The sequence below is a fragment of the Chionomys nivalis genome, chromosome 13 (genome assembly GCF_950005125.1).
Source record: "Chionomys nivalis chromosome 13, mChiNiv1.1, whole genome shotgun sequence".
NCBI lineage: Eukaryota > Metazoa > Chordata > Mammalia > Rodentia > Cricetidae > Chionomys > Chionomys nivalis.
In genome coordinates, this window is record NC_080098.1 from 53,272,014 (window position 1) to 53,284,683 (window position 12,670).

The 12,670-nt window shown below is 42.0% G+C and overlaps 1 protein-coding gene across 1 annotated transcript in view; it reads right to left on the reverse strand.

Moving 5' to 3' along the window:
* F13a1 (coagulation factor XIII A chain) overlaps window positions 1-12,670 on the reverse strand; it is a 159,711-nt gene that overhangs the window by 66,446 nt on the left and 80,595 nt on the right. The window contains exons 7-8 of the mRNA XM_057787428.1: window positions 4,259-4,433; window positions 1,509-1,647 (exon numbers count right to left, since the gene is read on the reverse strand). Of these exons, the coding sequence (XP_057643411.1) occupies window positions 1,509-1,647; window positions 4,259-4,433 (314 nt within the window). The remainder of the gene's footprint in view (window positions 1-1,508; window positions 1,648-4,258; window positions 4,434-12,670) is intronic.

Genomic DNA, 12,670 nt, shown 5'->3' on the forward strand with positions numbered 1-12,670 from the left:
GCCTCATTGCACTTATGGTAGGTTCCTCATAGGGAACCTATGGAAGTATTTAGATAAAGGAGCTGGGAGGCTGAAGGTGCCTATATAAAGGGATAGTGTGTGTGTGTGTGTGTGTGTGTGTGTGTGTGTGTGTGTATGATCCAGTACTACAGGGAAAATAGAATAATTCTCATTCTGCCATTACCATTGACAGTGACCTTTAGGGGATGATGTTTTGGCCATTTCAGACAGACACAGCTGTCAACTGCAATTCCACTGACTTAACCGGTGCTTTAAATTGCTGTTGGGTTTCCATGGGCCAGGCTTTATCTTGCCCAAGCCCTCCAGCCCCCTGCCTCAACTCATTCCTTCAACTAAGAGGCTCTATTTTCCATTCATGGTAACCTGATGCTGTGAGTTGGGGGCATTTCAGCCATTTCCCTTGTTCAACACTCTCTAGTGGCCACTTACAGTCCTAGTGAGTTAGTGCTGCTCCCAAAGCCAATCCGTGCCCACAGTGCGGCTTTCTCAGGTGCAGCTAACTTTTAACTTCTCTTCAAAACGAGCTTGTAACTTCCCACCACCCCCATCTGGGAGCTTTTACTACTGACAGCATTTTAGCTTCATGACTCACAAAGGATGACTACGAAGGACACATTTTTGGCTTGGAAATGTCACCTAGTTCCGTGCTTGGTGACAACTCAAATTCCATCCCAGTTTCATCCCACATAGACTTTCCTCTATTTATACCCAGAGGAATAAGTAAGGGCGCTGCATCAGAACGATGGGTTCTCCAGGAAAACACAGTCTCTTTGAGCGCTCACTCTATAGGAAAGCCAGCCTCTGGTACTGAACTGCAACACGGTGAAAGACACATGAAGCTAGTGTTTGGAAGCCGTGTCATCCTTTCCTATCTTGATCTCTAAATGAAATCTGGGTACACAGTCAAGTCCAAGTTGAAGCCTATACTCAAGGAGAAATCCCATATTTCAGAAGTAAAAATAGGTGGGATTAAGAATAGGAGAAGATGGAGTGTATTGCCAGTTTATGAGATATGTGACCTTGAGAGAAATCTCTTTGGGCCTCAGTTTCTTCATCTATAAACCTGAGCTCCTATGTCAATCACTGGATAGAATTGTTAGAACAGGTAAGAGTATACAAACACATAAACTGGTGCACAGGAAATTATGGGCTGATGTGTGTGTTGGTTACAGTCCCCAATCAACCATAGTATTTATATACCATACATAAGACCCAACCAGACCCATGAATTAGGTGTGCCCATGGCTGCCTGTGATGATTGTTCTCATGTAGATGGATGATTGTCTTTTATCACTAGGACCCAAACTGTCTGCTCAGTAACATTTTCCATTCACCACTTAAAATAAAATCTGTGACATTAAGATATTTACGATGCCGAAAGGTCCTTAAAATGGAAGAGAGAAACACTTGTCAAAATCCATGTTGTAACGCACGTGGAATGGCCTGCTTGCCCAACACCAGCCCACGCCATTGGAAGTCAGACTCACCACACTGAATCCTTGGTGAGTTTGGAGCTCACGTTCCCATCTTCTTCCAGGAAGACATCCATTTGCAAATTGGCATCATTGTCATGGGCTGAGAAATAATTGGTAACGACGCGTGCTGGGATCCCAAGGCATCTTAAAACTGTAGGTGAAAACAATTGCATCAGGTCCTCTAGAGAAACACAGGGAAAAGTCCCTCCCTCTGTGGGGCTCTTTTCCTTCCCAACACGAAAAGGCCCTTCCTCAGGTGCTCCACACCCAAGAAGTGCGACTTGTTCAATTTGTTCAGTCCCTTGAGAGCTGGAGAGAGACTATGTTTTTAGCACCATGGATCGCGTGCCAAGGAGATCATTCGTAACAGAAGTCACACGCTACTTAGTAGTTTACTTTCTAACCACAGCATCATCAAAGGAGCAGTAGTTTAATTCTTATACAAGGGATTTTCTGAACACACAGCTTTTAGAAAACCCATCATAAGCTAGGGTTATGAAACCCTTCAGTGGGGCACGCTACTTCCGGATGAAATTCGCTCTTGGAACACTCTATGCAGAGTGCACCACAGATTCACTGGACTTGTTAGATAATAAATTACCTGGGTGCATCTCTTGCCATATGCACCTATTGATTAAGCTTAATCCAAATGCCCTCTCTGACTCCCAGGATGACAGACATCAGGGCTCATTGGAAATAATTCAGCTGACAATTTCAAGATTAATGACTTGGCTTGCCTTCCCCCTCCCCTCCATCAGAATAATTTAGCATTTTTTTTTTTTTAACAAAGACTCTCCAGCCCTTTCAACAGAACAACCTTGGAAGTCCAAATGTGAGTTAAGTGGAGCTCTGTGTCCTGCCCTTTAAATGACTTGGCCTCCACCACCAAACAGCAGGGTGACAGCCACCACTGACTTCCCACTTCTACATTCCTCTGCAACCTTTATTGACCACTACAACGATGGGCACTCATGATCTGTTCCCGGCGGATTCTAATGGGAATTGTTGGACACTGGATCACATTCTTTTTTTTTTTGACCTTGGTTTTATTTATTTTTATTTATTTATTTTTTATTAATTAATTTATTTAATTATTAAAGATTTCTGCCTCTTCCCTGCCACCACCTCCCATTACCCCCCTCCCCCAATCAAGTCTTCCTCCCTCCTCAGCCCAAAGAGCAAGCAGGTTTCCCTGCCCTGTGGGAGGTCCAAGGACCACACATTCTTACTGAAGGGGACTTGTTCCAGGGTCTGCCTTCCTCTCAGTTTAAGACAGGGGAAGACTGACTTTGGGGTACCAGTTCCTCCTACCAATACAAGCTTGTATTGTGAACTCTTTATACTGCAAATGTGCCTTTGCATACTTTACCACCAAAGCCTGTTCTCAGGCTCAGAGAACCAACTTCCTTTATGCAAACAGCATATGTAGATGCAAGGTTTCACTGTTTTATCTGGTTCTAAGCCCAGAGGTATTGAGCTACAGCAGCAGCTGAATATTAGGTTAGATTAGAGATTTAGATGTGGGAAGGACTGAGGTCTTTTACAGTTGCCTGAAATGAGTTCAGGGGAGTGACTTCCTCTCTGTGTCCTGGCTTTAAAGTCCCTCGGAACACAGTCCATCCCATCTTCCTCCACATCAGGACCAGTCTCCTGGAAGGCAGTTGTTCCCAAGAAATGAATGTTCTCTAATTCTTGCATATAGTCTAACAGCTCAGAAAATATCCTTATGCAGGCCGTGCCATAGGAAATGACAACAAAGGAAAGAAAATGTCATCTCTGTTAGTGTGGAACAGGACTAGGTCCTGGTCTGTCACAACCTTGTGCTAAAATAGATGGGTCTCACAGTCATTTAAAACAGTATCCTTTCCCAAGCCTATATCCCCCAGACTCTCACTTTAAAAATGCTTTATTAAAAACTGTTAACTAGACAAAGCACTCTTTATTAATGAGTGGCAGAAAGGACACTCTGACTTGAACGTAATGTTTCTCCAAGGTGGTAGGAACAGTGTGTGAATGCAATCGCTATCCACGGTGAAGACAGTGAAGCAGAGTTTGTAAAATATCCACTGGATTAACTGTGACACTGCCTGGGCCAAGGAAGGTGGGTGCTCTTTGGTAAAATGATGCAGAAGACTCAAGAGAATTGCCTGTCCTCATCTGCTTTGCAGGTTGGATGTTGGATGGACTTCACGCCAGAAGGGTAGCTGGGGAGGTGAAGATGCTCCATGAGAACTGGTCCCTATCTGGTCTGGATCCCTGAGACTGACAGGCAAAGGGAGAGATGAAGTGGTCTGACTGTCCCTTTCGAATCTAGGACAAGCTTCTATGTATGTACTAAACACCTCATCAATTAACAAATAAGCGTATTTATAGACTGTTTCAAGAAAAAAATCAGAACATATCTTTCCTTATTATTTGTTATTTTAGTTTTTCTTTAATTTTTAAAAGACATGTTTGAAATGGCTCATGATTTCCCCGTTTCCTTCCGTAGCCCCTTCAACCCTCCATTGCTCTGGGCGTCAAATGATGGATCACGCAGGAGACAGTCTATCATTCTTCCCATAAAGATTCTGCAGTCTGAGAGACTGTAGCATATTTGGCCCAGCACAATTTAATTATGCATTGACTATATCCCAGAATAGTCACCCATAAATTCTATAGAGTCAATGGGAGCTTTTAAGTCTCTTTGCCAGGTTATAGATAAAATGACTTGAAGTAAAATTTCTTTTGTGTTAAAAATCATTACTGTATCGGATACTTACATGTGTTAAAGACACCAGCAAAAACCCAGCACTGGCCATATCGGACGGGTGTTTCAGAGCTCTTATATTCTAGTAGAATGTCAACACTTCCTGTCCAGGCCGATGGAGGGATGCCATAGGCATAGACATTGTCCCACGATCCAACTAGGACACCTTCATCATCCTTGGCATTCACCTAAATGAGGCCATAAGAGGTAAAAAAGAAGAAAGGTCATTTAGAAGATCACGCCCCCCTAGACTGGCATGGAGCAAGCTGAGGTTCCCAGTGTCTTCAATGTATCCTGCATGGTGAAAACACTTTCCAGTCCTGGTCAGTTTATCATCTTATCACCAAGGGCAATGATGGAAGACCAAAGTGTGCAAAGGGAAGATCTGATGACCAAGACTCTCCTGAGCAGGGTTATCAAGTATAGTTGAACAGTGAGTTAAAAGAGTCTTCTAGACTTGATTTGAAAAAGATCCACATTGAGTACTTGGTTTGGCCTAGAATAACATGGGGAAGCTGGGAGAAAGCCCTGCAAAAGGAAAGGCTAGGAGGGGATCTTGTATTGGTAAAAGGTGGATTTGACCAACAAATAGGAAATCACTGATCCAGTGGGCTTTGACTTCCGTGGTAGGTAGTAGGGCTACGAACTGGAAAAGGATAATACCTGTTGCCAAAGGCACCATTAAAAGTCAATAGGAAAGTAGATTCTCACGGGTACTGTACATCATTGTTTTTTTTTTTAAATTTAACTAAAGAAATACTCTTCAAATTAGATGACTCAGTAGATAAGAGTACTTGCTGAATAAGCGTAAGGACTTGTTTTCAAATTCTTAACATCTGTGTTAAAAGTTGGGAATGGCCAGTATTGTGAGAAATAGTCAGGAGGATTGCAGCTCTTAGAGATCTTCTCTCAATGGTGTAAGGAGAAGAATGATACAGCAGGACACCTGATATCCTCCTCTGTGCTCTACATGGACATGTGTGCCCTCAACATGTGTGCATACAGCACATAACATATGCCACACATACTCACACAATAAATAAAATAAAAATAGTCTTTAATCATTGTTTAAAATGATTAATGTAGATATATATATGCTTACCAAACACACACAGAGACACACACAGACACACACAGACACACAGACACACAGACACAAAGACACAGACACAGACACACATACACACACACACATATACACACACACACACACACGTGTGAGTTGGAAATTAAGCCAGGGCCCTAGGCAAATACTTTACCATTGAACTACATCTCAGCCTAGTTTTATGGTTATATTAAAAGGTATTTTTCTTTACTTACTGGGTCTGAGATATTATTATTTTAGTATGGTAGAGACTTAAGTAGATAGTGGCAATCTAGAATATTTGGGACTTAGAGTGGAAACATCTAGTATACCTAATGTGCAGGGGCAAAGACAGGTGATGTCTAGACAATGAAACAAAGAGTGGAAAGTAGCAAAAAAAATTTTTTTTGGACACTGCTGAATCTACCTCCTTGGATGGAGCTTTCTTCAGTTTAACTGTAGCCAGAATCCAGGTGAGGAACAGAGGAAGCTCTTTTCCAAGTGGGTGCTGCCTCATAACTGGCATGGCAGGGAATCTGAATACTCAGAGCGTGGTTTGGGGATCAGCAGTGATAGCATCCACTGAGCTCATCAGAGAGGCATGCTATCACACTCCTCCTGGGCCTACAGGGAAGGAATCTGCACTCTAAAACACGATCCACAGGCCTTTTACAAGCACGTTAGTTCAAGAAGTGTCAGTCCGGATGATAGCAAAAAGCCATTAATTAACACGGAAGCCGGGCGATTAGATTATGGAAATTGAAGAAGAAAGATGAACATGTGACGAGTCTTTATGTATTGACTGCTTCACTGGCCCGCTGTCCCCCAGCCTCACAACCTGCTGGACCTGCACAACCTCCATTTAGCCTGTTGTGCTTGACTGGAAAGGACTCTTATTCTGAAATGTTTCAAGAGTTCTTTGAAAACAGAGATTCAGTCTGTGAGAATATGTGTTTCTAAATAAAGGTCTGAATAAAGAACTGGCACTCCAAAACTGTTCAATCATCAGGTCCATACCCAACAACCACGTAGGCTCTGTACATTGACTATGGTTAAGCCTTTTTCCTCAGGAGAAACAGGGGCCAATCAGGTGGAAGCAAATTCTGATGCGAAGAAGACAGAAACACTCAGAGGTAGAGCTCAAAGGAGAGGAGAATCAGCTGGGTTGGAGGGCGGTTGGGTTGTTTGGGGTTTGGCAGAGGAGATGCCATTTGAGCTGACTAGAAAAGTCTCATGTAAGTAAGTAGTCAGTATGGAGTGGAATGCAATTTCCCTCCCTTGACTTGGTGTCTGGGCAGGTGAGACTGAAGGCTTTTAGGCAGTATTTAGTTAATGTGTTGAATGTAGAAAGAATGAAAAGTTGCCAAGTTTCTTAAAGACCTCCACCAGCAAGCTCAAGCCTTTGATGCAAGCTTCAACTGCAACCCACCCTTCTGGCTCTATTCTGGAGCAGTATTGTCCTTGCATGTAGATTAGATTTTCAGAAAAATTCCTGACTACGACTACGATGATTGAACATGGGGAGTGTCTGATACGGTCTGGCCTCTGGGGGTGGGGGGAGCAGCATGTTGTCATTGAAAAGTCGAATAGAGTTTATGGATCCCAGAGGCAAAAGTCCCCTAACTGTGTTTCTGATGTCTGATTTTCAGATAAATAGCCATTAAATAGAAGGCTACTAATAGCACAAACTGAACCCAATCAGCTAGGGAGAAGAGTAAGAAATAAATAGCCCTCTTCCCTACAGACCGTTTAATTGTTAATGCGGAATGCTGCCCTTGTTGCTAGATAAATCACAATTCTCACTTATTAGCATTTGGCCAGATTAGCTACTGTGTTCTAATTAGAACATTGATTTCTAAGGAGCTCGGACACTGAGAGAGATACGTCTTCAGTGGCAGATGAGAGGGGTTAAAGTAAAATTGCCCCTTCTAGACAACAAAATCCAAGGGCATGCTGGGAATTTTACTTTCTAGAGTTGGTTGTTGTAGCACCCCTATTGTGAACTCAAGGTTAGACGGGGCAGAGTCCAATGTCATGGCTTTGAGTCATTGGTGGTCTAGCACACAATTCAAACCTGGAGCTACAAACTAGAAGTGATCTTTAATGTGAATATGGATGCCTTAAATTTCCATCCTAGGGGTTGGAGAGATGGCTCAGAGATTCAGAATACTGACTGCTCTTCCAGCAGACTCAAGGTTCAATTCCCAGCACCCACTTGTTGGCTCACAACGGTCTGTAAATCCAGCTTCAGGAAATTCGACGCCCTCTTCTGGCTTCTGTGTGCCCTGCATCCACATGCTGCACAGGCGTACATGCATGTAAAACACTTATATACATAAAATAATTAAAAATAAATTAATAAAAGTTAAATTTCCATCTCATCATGTCTACAGAATTGGAGAAATGAGAAAGTAGACCTCCCCCCAAAGTTATTACCAGTGACATCAATGTTATAAGATAATGCAAGAAACTCTAATACCCAGTGACCAGAGCCGATGACAGTGAGTGGCCCAGGGAAGCAGAGGTCCCAGATTCCAATCTACCCACCGGTTCTTCAGAAAACACACTGCTGAAGAAACACAACTCTGCAATTTTTCATCTTTATTTCAAAATCTGGAACTATAATGCTATTCTATATCTATGTTCTGACCAAAGAAATAGAAACAATTTCTGTGGAAAAGAATGTGTGAGAAAGGGTCACATATCAAAAGAGACAGATATTCTGTGACAATAATATGGAAATATTAGAAAACCAAAGAGCGTCTCTTCACAGGAATGAGCTCTATACCTTTAACTTCTGCATGAGAAAGCTAATGGAACCTTAAAAGAAGGAGAAGATGGTCCCTTCCCTGCTCCAGTCTTCTGTGCATTTCCTAGCAGACCATGAACTACACTGCCCCCAGAACTGTAGGTCTGAGGAGAAACAAACTCCATCTTAGGTGGAGAAGAGTCAGAGTTCATCTATCAGAGCAAATGAAATACCAAAAAAGAACTGTGTATAAATAAAGCACAAAGACAGAAAATAGGAGACCTAGTTGGCAGGAAGAGGGGAAAGAAGAGAGAGTATCATATATACAAGAAAACTAAGGAGCATGAAGCCTTTTCTCGCAACCTATAAGGCAATCATTAACTTGAGGGACAAGTGGATGGCCAAATGATATGATTTCTGAAATAATAATACATCATTAACCTCAAGATACAGAGTAGAGAGTGTTAAAAGTAAACAGATGACGACAGAAAGGAGATATCATAGAAAATGCTAATGGAAATACAGAAGAAGTTGCTAGAGGGAAGCTAAGAGCTCTCAGGGACACCGATGATATAGAACAAAGGTAAAGAGTGTCCTTAAAGTAGAGACCCCTCAAAATGAAATCAAAGGCATGACCATAATCTAGAGAGCCATCTTTGATCTGTGGTTTGACACAGGTCCCTTATCTAGAACTCATCATCAATTTAAATTTCAAATAAAGAAAAAAATTGCCTGGTCATCTAGACAAATAGTGCAAATAAGCAAAAATTGAGAGAACTGGGCTGTTTTAAGATTTCTCCACGAAATATTGTTAATCAATATTTACATAGTCCCGAGGGAAAGGTGTCTTAATGACATTAGGCACTGCTAAGTTTTACAAGGATAGGGGCAGGCAGCATAAAGTCCCAGTCAGGAGGAATCTCAGACAACATAACAACATATACTCCATGAAAAGTACACTTAAGCATCTTCCAAACTACAGTACAGAATGAGTTTAAAAGCCTGTAAATGCAAGACCAAAAATCACTGTAAGAAAAATGACATTTGAGTGTTGAAGGAGAAAAAGAAAGAAAATGATTGTGATTTAGTGTGTTGGTCTCTCATCGTTAATTGACACCATCTAAATTAAAATATAATTTAAAAGTACATTATTACTTTATGTTTAATTGGTTTCATAATTTGAACTAATTTTGGAAGGATCTGTTAGGAAATTATATCTCTTATGAAGAAACATTTGTTTGAACTTTAAATTTTTTTCTGTACAATTCAGTGAGTTTCCTCTGTTAAAAGTAGATTTAATACAATTAAATGGGATGGGAGTATAATTAAACACAATTCTTTAAATAGCATGATGCCACTTGGTATAAATACAAACAAATGGGGACACAGTAAAGAAGGCAAAAAATAGACTCAAACAAGCACAGTTAGCTAATGCTTTGTCAAAGTTGCAAAGGAAATTTCCAAGGCAAAAAAAAAAAAATTAAGTTCAACAAAGGCAGGTAAAACAACAGGCTATCATATGGGGAAAGGACCTTAGGGGTTCAGGAAGGCTCACAGAGGTTAGAAGAGTCACAAGCCTGAGGAGACATATGGTGGATGGGATGAGCATCTGTTGAAGAAGAAGAGACTCTTTGCTGGAGTAGCTACCTGCAGGTTGTTAGGGAACGCCTTCCTACAGTGTTGGTGAGGATGTGGTTAGCACAGACATTGCAGAGGGCAGGATGGGAGTGTCTGAAGGAATGACTACAATGGTGCATGCCTGCAGGTTGTTAGGAAAGGCCTTCCTGCGGTGTTGGTGAGGATGTTGGTTAAAACAGGCATTCCAGCAGGCAGGATGGCAGTGTCTGAAGGAATGACTACATGGCACATTAATCTACTTCCAGGTATGGATCTGAAAACATTGGCATCATCCAGTATGTCAAAGAGATATCAATGTAACTGATAGGGGGCTGGGTAAGGAACACACAACATATAGACACAAGAGAATGATACCTAGTTGAAATGGAGAAAAAAAAATATGGCAATATTGTTTTAACTTAATTTTTTCATTTTTTACATATTGCTTGAATTCCTTATTGAGAGAAGTGGAATGTTTTTTTGCTTTTATTTTTGCCTTTTCTTGGCTTTCTTTTTAACTGAAGAGAGAACTTTTCTAATAGCCATTGGAAATAGGAATGTGTATAAATTGACTCTTTACTTCTACAACAAAAATCTGGTTACAAATTTCTTCTTAATTTTAATAAGTATATTTTCTGAGTTATTTAATGAAAAGGAAAGGATGATTAAAGCTCTTATCATGTATCAGGAAAGGTGCCTAGTGGGGCTATTCCCCAAAATTTATGACTTGGGTCTAAGGGAGTAGTTAAACAAGGTTTGTTCAGCTGCGGAGGGAGTAGAAGCAATGCTTTGTAAGGCGGGAAGGGAGACTCATCCGCTCAGGAAGTAGACTACCAGAGGGCTGTGCAATATGGGTCTTCTGTAGCTAGTTCCCCTGCATGAGACATTCCCCTTAGAGGAAGGAGGACAGCTCCCAAGATTCAGGAACTAAGGGAAAATTCAAGGCTCAGCAGCTCAAAAAGTTACAAGACTCACAAGGCCTCTCCCTCAAAGCTGTCAGTCTGGGCTGCCGGGAAGCTTTCATGAATCCTCAGCCACGTTGCGATGGGTTCTTCCTGAAGCAGTCGTTTTTAGTTATGCATCCTTCCATAAGGAACCACAATAGACCTCACCGATTTACCAGCTAGGCCCGGCAGAATGGTTTCTTTGATCAGTTTCTCTTTCCAGAAAAAATCACGTAACCATGGGATATGTACAGGAAACACAGGCCTCTTGTGTAGGAAGCCCTTTGTGACTGGGGCAGTTGCAGAACTGGCCGCGCTTGGTTCTGATGCAGCACAGACGCTGATGGAGCTCTGTCTTGCTCTTTAGCATCACACTGAACAGGCCTTCATTCTAGAGTAAACAGTAAGCTTGCTTTCTGTGCCATCCAAAAGACTGAAAATGGCCACGAAGTGTGAGCAGATGTTAATTTCCCTGTCACCGTGATGTTCCTGCTCTGCTCACACGGTGCCCTGAGCGTTGCACTGCTCTCCTGTTTACTACATGGTGTTGTATTATTGGGTTGATCACCCTTGCTCTCATTTCCAGATTTCCTGTGTTGAAAGAAGTCACCATGTCACTCTGGACTCTCCCAGATGTCCCTGCCTCTAACTATGCTCTCCCTCACATCTACAACCAACCTTCTCCTCCTCCACCACACCTGGGACCAGTCATGTCCTTCCTTTTTTTTTTTTTTTTTTTTTTTCTTGTTTTCATTCATCAGTGAGTGGAACTAAGGGAGTTCTGCTGGCTGGTTGACTGGCTGGCTGGCTGGCTGGCTGGCTGGCTGGCTGGCTGGCTGGATGGATGGATGGCTAGATGTGGCATTACTCACAAAGGTTTAACATTTTCTTTCTATACCAGGATGGATGGATGAATAGATGTGACATTACTCACAAAGGTTTAACAGTTTCTTTCTATACCTGGATAGATGGATAGATAGATGTGACATTACTCGTAAAGGTTTAATGTTTTCCTTCTATACCAAGACAGTGGGCTACTTAGAATGCCAATGACTTTTTGAAGTAGACAGATTTCTAGCACTATGAAGAAGACAAAGGAACAAGAATGGCCAAACCTATACTGATGGAGATCAATATGAAGGCTTCTTGATCCGATGGTTTGCTACAGTAATAGTAGCAGACCCTGCTGCCCTGAAGTAAGGAAGGACAGCAGAGTCTGCAGTTGCTCCACACTCGTCTGTCATTTCGTTTCTAGCCAAGCCACCACATCAGCCTGAGAGAGGCAAAAGAAATGCTGCAACAAAGTAATGGCTTCAACAAATGGTGTTGGCAAAAATAGATACATTTTCAAGGAATAAAAAACCTTTAACCCCACCTCACACCACACAGCAAAACCTCAAGATGGTTATAGATGAACAAGTGAAAGCCCAAGTCACAAGTATTTGAAAAGAAACATTGGGTAATTTCTATATGTCCTATAAAAATCACATGTCCTAGATATAATTTTTTAAAAAACAGTTTAAGGATGGTGATGTGGCTCAGTGGTAGGGCACACACGTAATATTTATAAGCCCTAAGCCCTAATATGATCCTCAGTACCACAAAACCTAAAACAAATACATTAAACATTAGAATTTATACCACTTTAAAATGTTCTTAGAAATGAGTGTAATGAAGCCACTAGAGAGCTTAGTGTCCTGAGTTTAATCCCTGGGACCCACATAACAGCTACAGGAGAAAACTGACCTCCATACATGACCATGGTACTTGCTTCCTGCCACCCATCTCTCGCCTCCTCTCTCTCTCTCTCTCCCTCCCTCTCTCTATCTCTCCCTCTCTCTCCCCCTCTCTTTCTGTCTCTCCCCCTCTCTCCCTCTTCCTCTCTCTGTCTCTCCCTCTCTCTCTCCCTCCCTTCCTCTCTCTCTTCCTCCCTCCTTCTCTCTCTCTCTCTCTCTCTCTCTCTCTCTCTCTCTCTCTCTCCCTCTTCCTCTCTCTGTCTCTCCCTCTCTCTCTCCCTCCCTTCCTCTCTCT